The following is a 22204-nucleotide window of genomic DNA, read 5'->3' on the forward strand; positions in this document are numbered from 1 at the left end:
ATGACCATCACACCAGATGCAGAGAAGCTGCAGCAAGACCTTAACCAACTAGCAGTCTGGGAAAATAAATGGCTCATGAGGTTCCGACCAGAAAAATGTAACGTGCTAAGCATCACCAGGAATCGTAGAGTCATCAAGAAGAACTATATCTTACATGGCCACCAATTAGAGCATATTCCTTCTGCAAAATATCTAGGCGTTACCATCTCGTCAGATTTGAAGTGGACTCAACATATAAATAACATCGCCGCTAAAGCAAACAGTACCATCGGCTTTCTCAAAAGAAACATCAATATAAGTAATGGCAACATCAAGGAGAAAGCGTACAAAACATTAGTAAGACCAACTGTAGAGTATGCCAGTTCGGCCTGGAATCCTTATCAAAAGTCAGATATTAAAATTTAATTAAATAAAATTAAAATTGAAATGATTCAGCGCAGAGCAGCTCGGTATGTACACAACAGATATCACAACACATCGTCTGTGACCGAGATGCTCGATCAGCTGGAGTGGCCATCATTAGAAGAGAGGCAAAGGATAGCCAGCCTCAGTGTCATGTACAAACTGGTTAACAACAAAGTTCAGATTGACACAAGCTAGAAACTTAGAACACTAGACAGAACATCTAGAAACAACAATACTCTGGCATTTCAAATACCTTTTTAAGTCCGTCTATTTTCCTTTTTTTTGTAAATGTAAGCAAGAGTCATGAGCCACAATTCGTTCCAGGTTAATTATTTACTATGTACATACGATATTGTTCAATTTTTGTAGAAGTGGATAACCGACAACTTCTTCCCTTCCAAATTATCTTGGAGGAAGAGTGTGAGATCCACAACGAGTAAAAAACAAAACGACCTGAGACAACGTCGTATAGCGAGTAACATTGTTTTCCTAAAATTTTTTGCAGTCTTTAAATTTATATTGTTAAAAACATTCTGAATGGACACACAAGTACTCTAAAGTTGATATTAAAAAGATGCTTAAGTTTCTGATTGACAATGCCTATGTGGTTTTTGAAGACCAGATCTTTCAACAATCTACTTGAATTACCAAGGGTACCAATTGCGCCCAGTTATAAGCAGACCTATTTTTGTATTCATATTAAGCAGAGCTTGTTCAAGATCTTATACGTGAAAAGAAGAAAAAAAACTTATTGTGGCCTTCAACTCGACATTTAGATATATCGACGAGGTACATGTATTGTTAATTACAACAATAGTTATTTCCATTCTAATGGCGATACAATATATCCCGGCGAGCATAAAATAAAGATACCTCAGCGTCTGAAACATCTGTTTCATATTTGGATATTTTACTAGAAAAAGTCGTTAACAGTTATGTAACAACCAAGCTTTATGATAAACGTGATGACTTTAACTTTTCATTCGCCACCCTCCCTTACTTATGCAGCAATATACCTTCAACACCTGCATACATGGTTTGTATCTCGCAGTTGATTTGATACGCAAGAGCATGCTCTACGTATGAACAATATCTAAAATGAAGAAAGATATTGACAAATAAGTTGATGAAACAAGAATATTAGAAGTCTCGTATAAAGTGGTAATTTCTTAAGTTCTATGGACGATACAATGACCTTATCAGCAAATAGAATTTATCATTAAGTCATATTCTGACCGACGTTTTTCATACAATTTTTATTTAAGCCATTATTTTACACATTGAATTGTCGACGGATTTTTCCGTTATTTCCCAATCTTGAGAAGGAGCACAAAGCGGGTGTGACCGGTCGGTAGGGGATTTCACTCCTCCTTGGCACCTGATCCCACCTCTGATAATTAGGAGGTCCGCGTTTGCTCTGCTCTATAATTCGTGTTGTTTAATAGACTTTTAAACTTGAATACTGTTCGTTATCCCCATATTTATCATCTTCAGTGATAATGATCCACCTTCTTTCTGGCAAACATAAGAATTGCTATGAGATCCGCTTATACAAGTTCATAAACAAACTCCTTCCTGATCCGCCGCGAGGTTCATTGGATATTTGCCCTTCCTTCGGGGCAACATTACATGACCTGTTTGTCCATGTCAGCTGTTCATGTCTGATCACGTTGACATCCGGAAAAACAGAGTGACATAATCAATCTTCTGTATTGAACTGTCAGCTGAACATGTATGTGTCCTCACCAAAGAGGATCTAACTGCCATACACCAAGATCGCGCCCTAAGCACCAAGATAGAAGCACCGATAATGTAGCTTTCGAAATTAGGAATTATCAACTTTTACGAGATGCTTTGGTTCTGTTTTGGCTTTCGGTCGGACAAATTAGAAATTAGGCATTTCCTCAGACAAGTTACATATTTGTTCGGGCGAGTATGTTCATAAACACGGATAAGATTTTCCTCCGCATAAGTAAAATTTTGGTTCTTTTAATAAGTTCTTTGTAAGAACGATTTTTTATGCCTAGACAAATTAGAAATTCGTTCGGACGAATAAGGTAATTTCTGAAAAATCCAAGTGAATTCGCACAGATTTCTTAATCTTTGAAGATTTATACTCTCAGACTCAGTAGGGCTCATCCCCTGTTGCTAAATCTGAAATGCACGTTATAGAGAGTTTAGATCTAATCATTTTTAGGTCATCTGAGTCACTCAGGTGACCTATTGGTATCTGTTTTCGTCCGTCGTCATGCGTCGTGCGTTAACATTTGAACATTTTCAGCTACTTCTCTGCAACCACTGAACCAATTTCAACCAATTTTAACATAGAACATCTATGAGTAAAGGGAAATTAAAATTGTGAATTTCATGGTCCCTGCCCCCCTGGGGCCTGAGAGGTGGGGCCAAATCCATCAAAATGAGTTTAATCTTTAAAAATCTTCTTCTTTACTCCTGTACATCAAGCAGTCAAACTGTTGGCATGATTGTAATGAACATTGAGCCTATTACCAAAATTTTGAAATTCATGGCCCCAGGGTCAGTTGTTCTGGAGTTAGGGTTAGGCTCTATTTAACATATAGCGAAAATACATTAATTCTTTTAAAATCTTCTTCACCCCCCCCCTTCCCCCTGTGTATAAGGGAGATAAACATGTCCATGTTGATCAAGGGTGCCTCTTCCGAAACTGCCTATAAAATTTGAGCCTCAGGGTGAGGGGTTCCGGATGAAGGGGGGTCTTTTGATTATATAGTGAAAGTACATTATTTCTTCGAAAATCTTCTTTTCTGCTCCTAGGTATGTAGAAGATAAACCAAGTATATAGTTAAAATGAGCAAGGGTGCTTCTTTCAAATTTGTGAACATCTTAGCCCCTGGATCAGGTGTTCTTGTGTTAGGGCGGGGCTCTATTGATCATATTGTAAAAATTCATCAATTGTTCAAAAAATCTTCTTTTCTCCTCCTGTATGTAAAGGAGATAAACTAGGTGCATGGTTATGATGAACAAAGGTGCCTCTTCTAAAATTGTGAAATTTGTGGCCCCAGGGTGAGGGGTTCTGCGGGAAGGGGGGGGGGGCTCTATTGATTATATGGTTAAAGTGCTTTATTCCTCAAACTGAAAATTTTCTCTGCCCATTGTTATAAACCAGACATATGGAGTGAATGTTTATGATGAACAAGATTGCCTCTTCCAAAATTGTGAATATCATGGCACGTGGATAAGGGGCTCTTGTATTAGGTTGGGGCTATATTGAATCTATAGTGAAAATGTATTATTTCTCTGAAAAATCTACTCTTCTGCTCCTGGGCATCTAGGAGGCAAACAGAGTATATAAAGTTGAAATAAGCAAGGGTGTTTTGAAATTCTGTAACCTTTGGTCCATTTATTAATTTCTACTGAAAGAAGTTATTCTCCTTTGCTATTCACTCACGATAGTTAATCACTGTAAATAATGTAACTTAAAAGGTTTTTATAAAAGTTTTTATAATATTTGATAAAAAGTACATTCATAGTTTTTAATGGTCAGGTAGGATTTTAAATAGTAGATAAATGAAAATGGGACAAAAATACCGTATCTTTGTACATTAAGAAATCTTCAAACACTAAGAGAGGCCAATGTGAGAGGGGATGAAATGTGTTAACTAATAATGCTCTAGACCTATTGCTTTGTTTATTCCCATCTTGGGTCTCTTGTTTAATTAACTAAACCACCGAATAACAAGGCTTGTTTGGGTTGAATATCATGTAACTTTAGGAACAAAGTATGTTATATCAAAGTATCTAATTATTTGTAGGGTATCAAAGTATATGCACATATACATGACGGGTCCTGTGTCTTACATGTCATAAATACGCCATACTGAAGATCCACTATTCTGAACACCAAACAGTTCGAAAGGCTTTGTTAGTCTGTAGCTTATTGTGTCAATGAAGTGTATTAATATTTTCTTATTTCAATGCTAAAGCAAGTGCTCAAGTCTCTAACCCGATATACGCATTAAACAATCTATTCATTTATTTTGCTTTTCTCGTTCGATACATACCACCTGCACTTTAAAATCTTAGTTGTTTTTCATGTAAGTTTTTGAAATACATACCTATGATGTGATAAAAGGAAAAAAAGGGGAGGGAAATTGCCTTTAAATCTATCTCCGGTAAAATATCATCTAGGTCTGTAAGACTCTAAGTAATAATTCATTATTTATGAATTGAATTTACAACAAAAAACGGATAATAAAACATAGTTTATTAATTACTCATTTTTAAAATCAAAAATCATACTAGCAATCTTCTCTGTTTGCATTAAATATGTTATATATAATTGTATATAACAATTCTTACCGTAACACTTTGTGGACCTACAACCTTATCTAAAGCTAAAACCAAATCTATATTTTAGATGGGCACCACACCAAAAATCTATTCTTAAAATATTCCATCTGTAAAAAAAAAAACAAGTGCAAAAATCCATTTTTATCCAATGAAAACAAGGATTGACTCAGAACGCCCCCCAGAGTATATATTTTCAAATCATTCTGTGAATATATCATCATTCATAATGAGGTCATAAAGAGGTCCTACCAACCTTTTTTTATCGTCCATCAAATCGATATATAAGCAATTGTAAAATACAGAATGCATAACAAACTATCAAATCACCTCTCCGTAATATACAAGGACCTGATGTCTATAATTCGCAGCTAAAAGATCAACTAACAGATTCTTATAGGAACGTTAGCTTTACTTACAATATGAGCAGTTTTGGGGTTGTCTGCTCAATTATTGCCTATTTTACAGTGTCTCAAGCTAAGGTTATTTCGAGAATATATACAGCAAAGCTTGAATTTAATAACAGAAGGTCGGATAATGAACTTTTAGGAGAATACAAAGTTCGTTTGTTGTGCGAGTGTTCTATGATGTGTCAAAAGAATTGTGGTTTCTTTGGATACAATGGAAAATTAATGAGATGCCGTACCCACAAGACAATTTTTTCGTCTGACATGTCTGATGAGGCCGGTTGGAAATACTTTTCATATAATTGTATGTATCGCTAGTGAGACTTCTTATTCTTTTTCTTTTCACAGAAATAATTGGAAAGACAATATTGATTATGACAGGTCTTGAAAACTGTCGAAGAGTTTCATTGATATTTATTATTTAAAGAGTTTTCTGCCAAAGAAAATAACTAAGCAGAGTCAACGCCGTTAAACTTATCTTTGATAGGGCTTTACGAATTTTCAAGCAATTGCTTGAAGACGACGTTGTTTATCCTGACGCCCTTTGATCCCTAATGTCAAAACGTCAATAAGCCGTCTGTAGACCACATTTAAGGAACCCTTAAACAACCTTTAAACAGTCTTATAGCCATCTTAAAGCTTTCTTCAAATAACATTTACATGCATACTAATTTAAAATTGAGATATTTATTTGGTGTTAAAATATGAAAAAAATCCGGATGTACACATATGACATTCGAATACGCGTCAATGCAAAGCCTTGGCTGAGTATTAAAGGGCGGCATGTATTGCTTCAATGCTTTTATATAGTAACAATCACTTGGCTATTCTTTATGAACAAAATCGAAATCGACAAAACAGCAAATATTTCGGCAAATAACAACTATTGTGACTTAAAAATGGATGATAAGAGCCATCTCATTTGTATGGCAAACGAGATGATCAGATTTTCTATCGTCCACTTTCTTTATTCCGCTACAATCTGCATATGGTGTTAATGTCTCCCAGCTTATTCCATATTCAAGAGAATGTTCTGAGTAGAACCAATTTTGTAAACGGAGGCAAGCTACTGAAAGATAAGTTGATGTCCTATACCGCTGAATAAAATTTAATGATACTTTCACAGAATCTTTATTATATAATTCTATTCTGCATCTATTTTACTTTTTGATGGGACACTTATTTCGGGTATCCCAAAGCAAAACATGGACTTGCCATTATAATCATATGGGAGGGGTGGGTGGGTATTGGGTATCATTCTGTGAGCTCAGTGGTCACAGAACTTCTAGTTAACTTCAACAACGGTTGTTTCATAGCAAAAAGGTAAACCTGTTATGGGGTATTGTAAATATATACGGAAATTCGACTCATCTATGAAACAGATATAAAGTCACACAAATTATATTAAAAGATTGTCAAATAAGACCCTCTATAAATTTCAACAAACAAACTTTATATTCCTTCTTTGCTCTGCTCCCAATTTGTATTGTTTCAATGGACTTTCGAGCTTGATTACTGTGCGTTATCTTCTATTTCCTTTCTTTTCAGCTCTTCCTACAGACTGTAAAGACCTTCGTGATAATAGTTACACTAAGACAGGGGTGTATGACATTTATCCCTTTGGTACCAGCTCCCATCCTGTCAGAGTTGATTGTGATATGGACACAATGGACGGAGGATGGACGGTATGATATTTAAATATAAAGCTGATGTATGACACGTTCATGGAGAACGTTGTTATGAGTATTAAATTAATTATCTTCTCTCTTTACTTGCTGTGATTAACTTCTGATAAAATGAAATATTAGGAATTTAATCAAGAATTAAAAAAGGGTGAGGAAACTTTTTGGAGATTACTCATAATCAAACATAGTGAAAGTTTTTATACTCTTGAAATTATTACTCAGAAATGATGATATTACTGTAGAAAAGTACATGTACGTAGTCATAGGAATTTCTACAGAAAGTATTGGATAAAGTTTTGTGAGTATCTCCTCAAACTAATTATTTTATTGGCACTCTACAAGTAATCGTCATATTGAAGATTTTATTTATTTTTTTTTAATTTTTCTTTAAGGCCATTCAAAAACGAATTGACGGATCTGTCAGCTTTAACAGGAATTGGGCAGAATATAAGAATGGTTTTGGTTCACCGGAACAGGATGTCTGGATCGGTAAGAACAAATTTGATTAAAATTCAAATGATGTTTGTAGTAACATAAGTTCTGAAGCGATCCAAGATTCTGATTTTTAAACTGTATTACATGTTTCTCGATATCTAATGGAATTAAAATATTATCCGTATGTTGGAGTTGTTATCTCGCAGTACAGTTAAGGTGCCCAATGAATAAATCGGTGATTTTTTTGTGTGTGGGAAAAATATATTTTTAATCAGGATATCCAGTTGCTGTGGCTTTCGACATTTACATTTACTCGACATTACTCGACATTTACATACACCGCATATTCGACTGTCATATGTGTACATAGGTATTACTGTAAACCAACTGTTCTTCGCGTCATCGTTTATTCGCGATTAGTCCGTTTAAAGTCAATCCGCGACGAGGAAGTTTCGCGACTTAGGAAACATTCTCTACAAATACAAAGCAAAATAAAGCAAAATGAATGGTTCGCGTTAAAGTAGGTCGCGAAACTCTTGGATATTTCTCGCACGCGAATACAGTATTAATCATCAATGGGTGAATTCAAAAAAAAAATGACCTAACGCATATTTATCAATCCACACTAAAAATACAGGTAACGAAAATAGATTTCTATGTCTCAGCATGTGTTGAGATAGTGTCTAAATACCTGCCAAATATCCTGTTGATATCTCAATTAACAAAAAATTTAAGCCCAAAAATGATGCTAAAATTGTCAGGAGTGCAACATCTTTTTGTGACATTTTGAAATTTCAATATTTGTTGGAGAACTGTAAAATAAATAATAATGCTTCATGTTGAAAATAAAGACTTTCCTGATAATATTCAAATTATTGAGCTTTAAATGTGGACTGTAGTAACTTTTGTTTAATGAAGTTGTGGTCATGGTTGATGTTTAAAAAAATGTTATACCATGTCAGGACAATTAAGACAAAAAAGAATTTTCGAAGTGTAAAACAATAACTGATATACATTTTAAAACTTATAAATGTGGATAAATCACAAGCAGCATTAATGAGAGTCAAGTATATGTGCATACCCAGTAATGTCTGGAGTGCAACATTTGATGTTTTGCTCCCAAGCATGAAAAAACTATTATCATTATATGATTTTCTGATTTTTATTTTGGAAAATAAAGACACAAAGAACATTTTTACCAAATAGATTTATCAATTACAGGATCTGTCTGTGCTTCAGATCTATATTTCTATGGTCAAGAGTGCAACACAATGTTTTAAAGATTCAAGTTGTGTGACGAAAACACTTCTATTCATGCTTAGAAGTATTCATTAATATATAATTATCTTATTGTATAATTTAATACTAAATTATTGGCAGTTTTGTTATTAAAATCCTTCCTTTTTAATTTTTTTCAATTCAGAGGTGTTTTTATCTTTTTCGTGATTTTTTAATGAATGTTGAAAATAAACACACTAAAATATTGTCATTAAATTCAAGTAATTCCTCTTCAACTTCATTGAAACAACAGAACAAGTTCTTATGTAATTTTCACTTCACTATTCTACTTTAAAGGCCCCAATGCTTTTGGTCAGGAATGAAAAATATATGTTAGAATTATAAATCATCCAATAAGAATAAAAATAAAGAAAAAATGATGAGTAGAATTTTTCTAGTGGGTAAGTGTTTGTTTGTTTGTTTGTTTGTTTAACGTCCCTCTCGAGAATTTTTCACTCATGTGGAGACGCCACCACTTGCCGGTGGAGAGCTGCAAATTTTGTCCTATACTCGGCACTTACGGCCATTGAGCAGTGAGGGGTCTTTATCGTGCCAGCACCTACTGCGACATGGGACCTCGGTTTATACGGTCTCATCCGAAGGACCGGTCTCCACGTCTCACAGTGGGATTCGAACCCGCGACGTAAGGATCAACTCCTTACTCCGCGACCCTAGAGCAGACGCTCTAACCACTGCGCCACGCGGGCTACTCTGGTGGGTTAGTGTGTTTGTCCTCTAAAGGAAAATATGCTATAAAATATATTTTATCTTCTAAATATACATTTAAGCTAGTTTTTGGTATAAGAAGGGAATAATTCCAGATAAAATGCGAATTTCAAATACTTTCATCTGTTTTAATTATGAAGTATTGGACTATAAGTATTGCACAATTTCATTACCACTTGATGTTGCCAACACATTATGAATTTTTGTGTTCTATGATTTTAATTTTAAATTTTACGTGCAACAAAACTGTTTTATAATTACCAATGCTTTTTAACTATCTTTACTAAAAATAAGTTGAAAAAAAATGCTTGATACTATTTGATGTTCACAACACTATGTCTATCAACAACGTAGAGAAATTGTACAGTCAATTCAGGGAATAGTTTTCATAATATCACATATATTTTTAAATACAATCTATGTATATTACACTTTGCAAATAATCATATTTTAAGGTCTTCAAAATATGAAAAACCTGTTGTATACGATGAAAAATATCAAAACGACAAATTAATTTACAAAGTAAGAATGGGTTATTGTGTATTATAATTTTTAAAACAATGTGAAATAAAATACACATCAGATGTCTGGAGTGCAACACAATAATGTAACATAGGGTCACTTCAAAATCTCGTATTTTTTGTAAGAGAACTCGTGTATAAAAATTCTTTTTTGGCTTAGATATAAAGAATTGACATGAACGGACAAAAAAGTGAATTTGGGGAATTTTATTGCTTCATATTTTTTTCATATCAAAACTTTTCAAACTAGAATTGAAAAAATAATGTAAAATAACAATCAAAAAGCCATTTTTTTGTCACAAATACAAGAGAAGATACTCGATCAAGGTCTACATTTAATCATTTATACCCCTTTTACCATTTTGAAGCATAGAAAACTATAATTTCTTGTGCTTATGTATTTTAGATAGTCTTTTAAGGTGTAATGATATTTTCTTTTTTCAAAAGAAATTTTACTAATAAAAATTCTGAAAATTTTTAATCCAATTGTCTATTCTATTGCCACTTCAGGATTTGTAACTAGAATGCATGTGCAATATGATGATATAAGTGAAAAAAATGTTATAAGTAGTTGAATTTTTCAAAAAAAATTCAGTTTGGTCGTCATTTTTTTTTTTTTTTTTGGAATGAACCCAATACAGTTTTGGTTTACAGAATTAATTATCAATAGTTACTTCCATTTTCATGTACGACAAGTTATATCCCAGTGAAATTGAAATAAAAGATACCACAGAGTCTGACGCAACTGTTTCATATTTGGATATTTCACTAGAAAAAAGACTTTAATGATAACCTAACAACAAATCTTTAATAAACATGATGACTTCAACTTTTCTATCGTCAACTTCACTTATGTAGAATTATACCTATCTCACCTGCATATGGGTTTTATGTCTCCCAGTTGATTCGATACGCAAGAGCATGCTCCTCGTACAAACGATTTCTAAAATGAGGCAAGCTACTGATAAAAAAAAATTGATGAAACAAGAATATCAACAGTCTCGTTTAAAATCATTGCTTCGCAAGTTCTGTGGTCGATACTATGACCTTGTCCGCAAATACAATATATCATTAAGTTGAATGCTTACTGGCGGTTTTCATACTAATTGTTAGGCCATCATTGAAACACTGAATTGTCTACGGATTTGTTTCCTTTTGTCCGATCATGACAATGAGCACACGGCGGGAGTGACGGGTCGACAGGGGATACTTACTCCACCATGGCACCTGATCCCTACTCTGATGTTTTTTTTAGAGGTCCGTGTTTGCTTTTCTACCGATTTGTATTGTTTCAGTGGACTATTGGGTTTGATTACTGTTTGTTATCACCAAACTTCATTTAAGACGATAAGAGTTTTCATTTAGACTTTCACATGTGGCAGTCACGTGATATTAGCATCTGCAGATCTGAGGTCACTCGTCAATTTCTGAAGTACAAGGGCAAAACCAAGTTAACATTCTAAATTTAGCTCATAAATATTTTCAATACCAATCTTAGTTTTTGAAAAGTGCTGCAATCCTATATAGAATATACTATGTCATTGTTAAAATCACATTTGTTTGGCTGCATGCTGAACTTTTAGTCGGTCAACTAAATTAAATATACAAATAATTCATTCAATTTCAAGATTTCAGCAGGATTGCAGGACTTTTCGAATAGCATAATATTTCTAGGGTCTGTGTGTAAAAATATAAGTATGATCCATTGTGTGCACAGGACGAAAGACCATCTTTAAGCAATCGCTTAATGGTAGCTTAATGGTGGCTTATGGAAGTTAATTCCTTTAAGCCACCATTAAGCTGCAGTTTCTAGGTGCTTTATGTCCAAACTTCATTAAGCTACCATTAAGCCACCTTTAAGCTGCAGCTTAATGGTGACTTAATGTCCAAACTTAATTAAACCACCTTAACGCATCCTCTTTAAACTAACTTGTTAAGTTTGAAGTTGTTTCAGTATCATTTACGCAAATACTTATTCAATTCATAATTTTTTCTCGTTATTTCTAACATTTTTGTCAATGCGTATAAACTCGGGAACTGAGAACAGCTTCACCAAATGCCTTAAAATTTTCGCTCCCTAAAATCAGTTTGTTTGAATACTTGTTTTGAAATTATTTTTATCCATAAATACATAATATATATTAATTTAAAAAAAAATCACATATTTTTCTTTCGTGTTTGGAGAGCCACGTTCCACTGCCGAATTCATAGGAAATGTGATTAGTCATTTTCTTCTGGAATATCTCTAAGTCTCTTAATTGTTCTTTGGGTAGAGAAATGTTTAAGATATAAAAAAAATATATAGGTATAGATTATATTGCCAATCTTTGAATTAATTCATGAATAATTTGAATTAATTCGTGGTTAAGTGCCATTATTTTTTCCTTTCTTTTAAAATACTGCAGAAGTAAGAATTTATTTAAAATAATGCAGAAGTAAGAATTTATTTAAAATAATGCAGAAGTAAGAACTAATCAAAATATAGTCGGTCTTCAATGTTTGTTATTTCAAAATCAATTTTCAGAAGAACAGCCGATCAGATTAAACAGGGTATCCGACCAGATTCATACACATTGAGAAGCGGGGTAAAATAATCAGTGTTCAGTATATCGACTAGTTAGACAATAGACCTTAATTAGGTGTCCCCACAAGTCCCCGGTCAATTAACAGGAAACTATACACGGGAATGTACAGTGACAGATTTTGATGATCTATTTTTTTTTTTTTTTTTTTTTTTTACAAAACTTAAAATTTACGCAAGCATATAACAAATTAGAAATTATAATTGTACACAAAAAGACAATTATTTTGATACCCATAATGATATAAAAAGAATTAAAACTGAAGATGATATGTTACAAAAATATTTTATAACTTAATTGTTACGCAAAGATTGTCAAAAATCGTAAATATCCGCAGCATATTTATAAGAACTATAATCTGTTTTTTTTTCCCAATCGTTCTCTTTCGATGATATATTCCTTTTTAATAAGAATTTTTGTTATATCTGTTGAATTTCAATCTTCTCATGCTTATAAATCTGCGAATAACAGAACGAGGAATTCGGTTACTTAAAATCAAAAAGTTGTTTCACACCATCACACCGAACTCCGGTCCACGGTTAAGAAATATTAACGTAATATAAAACTTTATCAAAATTTCTTCTTTTTTTAAAATATATACATATATATAAATATAATTATTCGTATTATTGATTAATAAATATAAACATCAGAAAAAAATACATATACAGGTACCTGTAACCATTCCAAACAAGTTTTGTTAAAAATAAAGGTTTTATATTTCATTTGAATTTCAACAGCCTTGATAGCTCAGTGGTTAAAGCGTTCGCCCTCCAATCTTAAGGTCGTGGGATCGAATCCTGTTGGGAATGCTTTTTTTCATTATTTTTCTTTTTTTTAAATTTTCTTTCTTTTACATTATTTTCGCTGAATTAACAAATGTATAAACTCGATATTTATAATTTTTGTGAAGAAATCATTATAAAAATAATATTTAACCCGTAAAAGCAGTTTTATCGACTGCGTAATGGTGACTTAATGGTGGCTTAAAGGTGTTTTATGGTAGCTTAATGGAGTTTGGACATTAAGCACCTATAAGTCTGGCTTAATGGTGGATTAATGGTGACTTAATGATTGTCTAGAAGCTACCATTAAGCACCTATAAGCCACCATTCAGCCACCATTAAGCTACCTTTAAGCATCCATTAAGGACTTTGAGATGGCTTAATGGTAACTTAATGGTGGTGTATTTATTACTTAAATGTAGCTTAAAGGTGCTTAATGGTGACTTAAAGACAACCATTAAACCATCATTAAGGACCTATAAGCCACCATTAAGCCAAACTTAAAGGAAGTGTTTCATCTTGTGGTGTATGCCCTTGCACAAGGAAGATTTATTAAGACCATTACATTACTCTCCAGTGTACATGCATACACATATACGACAGTATCAGTTAACTAGGAAATGTACGGAAAAAATATTAATAAAATCAAAAGAATATTTTATTTTATTATAAAATGCATTTTTCGTTGTGAAAATACTACTTGATCCGCCTCTCGACGCATACAAACTGCGTCAAGTTACGAAATGACGTCATATCAACAATGCATCACGAATAGTGACTTGTTTTAACCTTTCTATGTGGGATTTAACTAACGACAAACAGCATGTTGTAATAAGTTTTAATGTAGTTTAAATCTCTTGTCCAATTTAAATTCGCAAAGCATTTCATTTTGTGGTATTTTAAAAAAAATGTTAGATTTGTGTGATATCGTCGTTAATATTTCCCGTATACATTTGGCCTCGCCTCCTTTTTGTAGCCTTACCTATGCTGCTTTTTTTTTAATTTCATGAATAAATTTAAAGGGAAGAAATGAAAGAGTGATAGAAATATAGCAAAACAATCTCTCGGAGTACCATGACCATACTCGATTTTCCTTATTGAAATATCTACACATAAAAAAGATTGAAAGTAATGTTTATAGATGTCATAGCTCGAGAATGCTATTTTATTGCAGTAACCTATCAATTGATTTTAAGGATATCTTTCATACAGGAAATGACATAATCCATCAGTTAACAAAGGGAAAGAACTCATACCTCTATGTTTCCATCACACTGGTAAATGGTACCAAAATGTATCAGTTGTACGATGGATTCTCTGTTTCCGATGAAGCAGAAAAATACAAACTTTTCCTGATGGGAAGCATCAAAGGAACCTTAGGTATATGACTATTAAAAGCTAAATGGGTTAAATGTTAAAATATAAAGGGCTAAATACGTGTATGTGTATTGTAATGATGTATACGTTGCATAGTTTTACTTTCCTTTTATCTCTATTTAAGATGAAAGTATGTGTATTGTAATGATGTATACACTGCCTTGTTTTACTTTCACTTTATCTTTATTCAAGGTGACAGTATGTGTATTGTAATGATATATACCTTGTTTTACTTTCATTTTATTTTTATTTAAGGTGACAGTATGGTGGACACAGATTTTTATGGTATTTTGTCTGGGATGTACTTCAGTACCTTAGACAAGGATAACGACGTTTTTTACGGTGGATTGGGTAACGATAATAGCGGTACGAGCGATAACTGTGCTCTACTTCTTGGAGGAGGCTGGTGGTTTAACGCCTGTCACCAAGCTTTCCTCAATGGTCCCTGGTCCTCACCAGACTGGGAACAGGTGTGGAGTCCTGTAATTAGGTACGGAACACAAGTGAGAGGGACGATGATGCTCATCAAGCGTCATTAAGTACATCATATATTAAAGAGAGTGTCTCGTTATATGCACCTGATCCCATTTTCTGCTTCCAGGGTTCCGTCATTACAATGAACAGTTTAATTTTTTTCCAATTATTCCTGGATCTTTTTTTTCCAGCAAATAAGGGACAGAGAATATATAATTAGTTATATTTACATATATTCGGAAATCAGGTCGAGGGTATGAAACACTTTTCAAGGGGAAAAAACATATATTTCTTATTTATATATGTCATTTTTTTAAATTTGTCTCTGCTTCAAAAGAACAAATATGCAAGCTTTTTTAAACAGATTACACTGGTAAGAGACACTTCTCATCTCCTTGCTGATCAATTGAGCCGAACCAAAAACAAAAACAAAAAAAAAACAAAAAAAAAAACAACAACTGTCCGTTGTTATCATAGTAAACCTTCTAAAATTTATACTCTTCTTTAGAACCACTCAGTAAATTTCAACCAAACTTTACACAGAGTATTCCTGGGTGATGGGGATTCAGGTTTGTTCAAATGAACGGCCACCCTCTTCCAAGAAGAGATTAAGAAATAGTTAAAGTATGGTTCGGTTATTTAAAAATCTTATTTTCAAGAACAACTAGGCCAGAAAAGATGAAACTTTAATAGTGAAAGCTTCCTGATATAGTGGAGATTTAAGTATGTTCAAATCATGATCTCCGGGATAAGGGGGGGGGGGGGGGCACTACGAACAAACAAAGCTCTTTAAGTGGAAATAAAAAGGAAACAAATCTTTAAAAAACTTCTCAAAACAGTAAAGGCAGAATCAATCATTTATATGGAAGTAGTGTGTATTCTAGTTTGTTTACATCATGACCCCAGGTGGTAGGGAGGGACCACACTGAGCAATCAAAATTTGACTTATGAATACGTACGACATATCTTTAACAATCTTTTTCCCGGTAACAGCAAAACCCTGACTAATCAGATTGATATGGAAGCATTATCAGGTAGTGTTTATTCTAGTTTGTTTTAGTTATGACCCCTGGGGGTAAGATGGGCCACAATGGGCGAAAAAAGTTTTACATAGGATGGGTAGTGTAGACTGCGGGATTTCAAATCATGACCCACAGGGGTAGGGTGGGGCCACAATGGGCAATCATTTTTTTCTTTAAGAATTTAAAGGAAAAATCTTTGAAAATCTTCTTCAAAAGAACAGTTAAGCCATAATTATTCGGATTTATATGGAAGCATCCTCAGGTAGTGTTCAAGTTTGTTCAAATCATGACCCCCTTAGGGTAGGGTTGGGCCACGATATGTGATCTAAGTTTTACATAAGAATATATGGGAAAAAAGAACCTGCTGATGTAAAAAAGAAGGACCAAAGTTGAGCGTTGTGGCCCATGGTTCTTTTGTTGCTTTTTTTTTTATTAAATAGAAAAACAAGGAAAATATGATGCTACTTATTTAGGATTTTTGCAGTAAATAGTCAAATGAATCTATATTTTTTAAATAAACTCTTTCATATTTGAGAAAATCTTGGATATTTTTTATATAAACCAAAATTAAAAGACATCTTAATTTATTTTCTAAAACTTATATAAAGATAGAAATTTTCTCTAAGTCAATCACATTACCAAGATTTCCAAATTTTCAACAATTACCGATTTCTTTATAGACTCTACAAAAATAATGGGGATTTGAATTTACTCGTTCTTAATTCGATCGCGTGACACTATATTTATGCAATCAAAAAACAATTGTGACAAAGGAAGAGACAGGTAGACCAGCGGAAACCAGCAGTTTTACAGATTCAGAGAGAGAAGGTAGAAATTGAGGGAAGAAAGAGAAAATTAAAGAGAATATAATGTATTAATAATTATGTGTACTTCTCCTTCCATCACCGTTTTATTGCTGGTTTTTCCTCAGTCATGCGCATGGTGGATAACATAACTACAGCAAAGTTTAACGTCAAATGAATTTAAATTTAGAATTGTGAGATTATCCGAGTAATTTAAATATACTTTAAAAATATCTGCACTCAATTTCGTGTTTTTTTAGCTAAAACACGCCATATATATCATTGATAATTAAAATTAAACAGAATCAAGATTCTCTTATGCTTGGATATGGGGGCCAGAAGCAACTTAAAAGGGGGCCAGCAGCTTCTGTACAAGCATTTCAATTTACCTGATCATTCTATTTTGTCAATTAAAGTTAGAATTCTAAAAAAAAGATTCACCATCATACTCACAGTCCATCGTTGAGTACACCTTTCCGTCGACAACGAGAAGAATACTGGATTAGAAAACTAAGCACGACCTTTCCATATGGTAGCAATGACAATGTCGATAGTGTTGGGAATCTTTCAAGTCCTTAGTGTAGCAATGTGAATTTATGGGACTTTTTACAATACTCAGAGACGTAAGCGTAGTCTTGGGCATCGGTCTTAAAATAAACCTATTACACACGATGTCTCCTTTGATTCACTACTACTTTACTCTGTGCCTTTGAAAGTTTTAAATCGTCTATTTGTATAAGTCAAGGAAAGTCCATATTTGGATTCTTTGACACCAGAATACAGGCTAGAATCTGTGATTATGAATATTGCAAATCATAGACTCTTTAAACCGCCACGTTTCACGGAAGAGAATTCTGCTCAAACAATTTGTTCCTTAAACTTCAATATACCAAAAAAGAATTGACGCAGTTAATATAAGCAATATTTTTAATCACAAAAGGTCCAGTCTTGTTTTCCACCACATTTCAAATTGAAGTCCACACCTTGTATTTATTACAAATACCTGGTATACATACAGGACCTTTAAGCAAATTTTATAAAAGAAAATTTACGCATGTGAGTTAAGACTAGGTATAGGCGTTTCTATGCAAATGAGCTAATAAAAATGCATAAGAGGTATATTTATTATTCAGAGAAAGTGTTGATTTATTTTCTTATGCATACTTTGTACCCACGATATGTTATAGCCAGTACACATTATGTCGTCATTGATCTTACTTACTGGAGGGTATACAACAAATCAACAAAACAGCTTCGGCGCAAGGGATTACCCTATTTATTTTTACATAAAAATTGTATAATGCTAAGACGAATATTCAATAGATTAACAAAATTGCTGCACAAATCCTAGCCTTTTTCTCATTTGATCGCAAGTCGAGAAAAGTTATACCGGACAGTACATTTTTACCCTAATTCAACTTCAAACTTTACAAATAGAAATTATACAACTGGGCTGTTGATATTTGTGCAGCAAAACCGGCAAACTTTGAAATATTTTGCTTCTAAATATACCTTGTTTCAGTTGAATAAAATATAGCGTTTCTATGCAAATGAGCTAATAAAAATGCATAAGAGGTATATTTATTATTCAGAGAAAGTGTTGATTTATTTTCTTACGCATACTTTGTACACACGATATGTTATAGCCAGTACACATTATGACGTCATTGATCTTACTTACTGGCGGGTATACAACAGATCAACAAAACAGCTTCGGCGCAAGGGATTACCCTATTTATTTTTACATAAAAATTGTATAATGCTAAGAAGAATATTCAATAGATTAACAAAACTGCTGCACAAATCCTAGGCATTTTCTCATTTGATCGCAAGTCGACTGGGCTGTTGATATTTGTGCAGCAATACCGGCAAACTTTGCTTCTAAATATACCTTGTTTCAGTTGAATAAAATATAGCATGCCCTTGCGCCGAAGCATTTTTGTTGATATCCCTTATAAGCTTGTGTAGTAAAGAACTATGACGTCATAATATGACGTCATAATGTGAACTGGCTATCTCTTGTCGTGGGTACCAAGTATGTATTAGACAGTAAGTTTTAACTTTCTCTGTATAATAGATATGGTCATTAGGCATTTTAATTAGATTATTTGCATAGAAATGCATATACCTAGCCTTAACTCACCTGCGTAGGGAACCCCGTCTTTCAACTGGCGTCATAATTTCATAAATTTTACGAATTCTGTGGAAGCTTACGCCAGACAATTGGCCAAATATGGAAAAAAAAGCCTTGACCCTTTGTCAGAATGGATTAAAAGTATCAGATGGATTTTGAAACCTCGCATTAAGCGATTGAGGGGCAATATGAAAACAATTTTTCTCAGCTACGTTAAGGAAGGCCTGATTTCACGTTTGTGATGCACCGTATGGGAAGTTTCATTGTGACGTCATTAAAAATTTAACAAGCGACACAAATCTATTTAACCACACGATGCGAAAATAACAACTTGCATTCATTTATTTATCAATTATTAATAAACGCATGTAAAATCACATTTGATAGCAATACTGCCGAGTATTAAAGGCAAATCTTTTGTCATAAATGACGTCACTAGCTTTGACTTGACGCAGTACAAGTGATCCAGGGGAGTGGATCCATTGGTTTAATAATTACAAAAATGCTTAAATAAGTATAAAACCGTCGCAAATGTTTAAATCTAATCAACAAAATTAAAAGGAAATAATTTTTTAAAACAATAATGTAGATTATTAACTTATCTAGGTGTTATATGGAGCTGCACAAAGACGGAGAATGTAAGATATATCGCTAACACGATAAGCGTAGTCCTAACTAACCCCAAAAGTGCAAGGGCATAGACGAAACTGTTTGAGCTCAAATATCGAATATCAATGCTTATATCATGTGTATTTTGAAAAGTGTTGGGAACTAACTCTGGTCGGCATAACATTATTTTTATTCTTGACAGAGTTTAGGCGAAGTGGAAATTTTGAGCTATTATTAGCATTTTAGGCAAATTTTAAGAAACAGCTCAAAGTAGCTCCCAGCACTTTTCGGGAAGCCTATGTAAATATTTTTTAATATGTATCAATTTTTTCTCCAAAAACATGTGTACGCCCTTGCACTTGCCTCATTTTCTACATTCAGCTGAACACATCTATTTTTATACCACTCACTTGACACACAGCTGATACATGCGATGTAACTGGTACTGAGTAAGCCACAAACCTATCCGTTATGGATTTCTATATTACCTTTTCTAAATGTTTACAGTTACTTTGTTACAAACATTTTTAAAAATAATACCTATCAAGAATGTACTAAAACCGTATTTTCCATTTCCTTCCTTAACATAGTTGAGTTCCTTCTGTTTTCCACAATGCAGAAGTGAAACAAGAATATTAAGATAAATTACACGATCAGTATGTACTGGTCTCAGCTGACAAAGTAGGTAACAACATTGTCATTGCAAGGCTTATTATTTGAATTGCATTTAAAGAGGAACTAGGATTTAATTCTGCAGGTTGTAATCCAACTTATACCCATAGCTCCCTTTCTCAGGAGGATATTCTTCAAAACCATATGTCAGTTTTAAATGTTTTTAATATTCCCAACAATCAAAATGAATTTGAGTTACCATACTTATACTGGATTCCCAAACTCCATAAAAATCCATACAAAGATACATAGCGGGTTCCAGTAAATGTTCTTCCAAGCCTCTTTCTTTACTCCTCACTAAAGTATTTGCAGCAGTGAAGGGGAAACGTCAGGAATATTGTATTACAGTATTTTCAGGAAGTGGTGTAAATCAGATTTGGATACTTGAAAACTTCAAGGAATTTGTAGAAAATTTTGTAATCACAAAATTTTACCAAAATCAATAACATCAAATCGTACGACTTTCCAATACTTTTTACAACCATTCCCCACGATAAATTAAAGTCCAGGCTTTTTTGACATCATAGACAGCTGCATTTTCCATAAAACTGGAACTCGTAAATATACTTACCTTGTCAATTGTCATTTCCAAAATTATTTTGCTAAAACATTTTAATTGTACACACAAATACTCTGAAGTTGATATTAAAAAGATGCGCAAGAGCATGCTATACGTACGAACAATTTATAAAATGAGGGAAGCTATTTCCAAGGAAGCCCTTATTTTGTTTGTTGCACGGCCTAGGACCATACCCTTTGCATGAAATATGAAGATAACGAACGGTATTCAACCTCACAGTCCATTCAACAATACAAATCGGGAGCAGAGAAAACACAGACCTCTGAAAATATTAGAGGTGGGATCAGGTGCCATGGAGGAGTGAACATCCTCTGTCGACCGGTCTCACCCGCCGTGTGCTCGTTAGTATGAAAAAATTCAGTCAGCATTTGGCCTAATGATAGATTGAATTTGCTGATAAAGTCATTGTATCGACCATAGAACTTGCGAAATGAGACTGTTGTTATCCTTGTTTTATCAACGTGATGGTTAATAGCTTGCCCCGTTTTAAAAATTTATCGTTCGTAGAGCATGCTCTTGCGTATCGAATCAACTGGGAGACATAAACCCCATATGCAGGTGATAAGGATATATATTGCTACATAAATAAGGAAAGTTGACGATAGAAAATTTGAAGTCATCACGTTTATCATAAAGTTTTGTTGTCAGGTTACAACTAAATGTCTTTTTGTAGCAAAATAATATCCAAATATGAAACATGTGTCAGACTCTGTGGTGTCTTTTGTTTCAAGTTCACTGGGATCTATGAATGAAAGTAACTATTGTTCATTAATAATTCGTCCTCGATATATCTAAAGGTCAAGTTGAAGAGACTCAGCAAGCGTTTCTTCTTCTCATGTACAAGTTTTTGAACAAATTCTGCTTCACATGAATACAAAAATAGGTCTGCTAATAACGGGGCGCAATTTGTACCCATGCGGATTCCAACAGATTCTTGGAAAAACTGATTTCCAAAAACTACATAGATACTGTCAGTCAGAAACTCAAGCATTTTTAAAATATTAACTTCGGAGTACTTGTGTGTACATTCAGATTGTTTTTTAACAAAATAAATTTGCATATGACCAATGGCAATGTAAATTAATTACGAGTTCCATTTTTATTTTTTTTTTCCATTAAAAAAAAATTAAAGAAATTAAAATATCCATTATTGGGTTTTGCATTAATACTTTTTTGCATTGCTCTTGACGCAGAATGTAATAACGGGAAATATAAATACACGTAGTCGCCTTGTATCCCAACATATAAATGCTTTTTTTCTGGAATGGGAAAATATAAATGATTGTAATCGATAAGGTTTATTAATATTTAACTAGTCATCCAAAGAATTCATACAATTGCTGTCGGTAAACGTTTTGCTTTGATCTGAAGACATTGTTAGTT

The 22204-nt window shown here is 33.5% G+C and overlaps 1 protein-coding gene across 1 annotated transcript; it reads left to right on the forward strand.

The window, feature by feature from the left end:
• LOC133198327 (fibroleukin-like) lies at positions 1 to 15066 on the forward strand. The gene is made up of 7 exons (XM_061334431.1): positions 1 to 336; positions 436 to 595; positions 775 to 825; positions 6687 to 6823; positions 7216 to 7312; positions 14363 to 14530; positions 14783 to 15066. The coding sequence occupies exons 1-7, from the start codon at positions 1 to 3 to the stop codon at positions 15064 to 15066; spliced, it is 1233 nt and encodes a 410-aa protein (XP_061190415.1).
• The last annotated feature ends 7138 nt before the right edge of the window (positions 15067 to 22204 follow it).

This window comes from Saccostrea echinata, unplaced genomic scaffold (assembly GCF_033153115.1).
Source record: "Saccostrea echinata isolate AGI-Se365-2 ecotype Australia unplaced genomic scaffold, CSIRO_AGI_Sech_v1 ptg000033l, whole genome shotgun sequence".
NCBI classification, from domain to species: domain Eukaryota; kingdom Metazoa; phylum Mollusca; class Bivalvia; order Ostreida; family Ostreidae; genus Saccostrea; species Saccostrea echinata.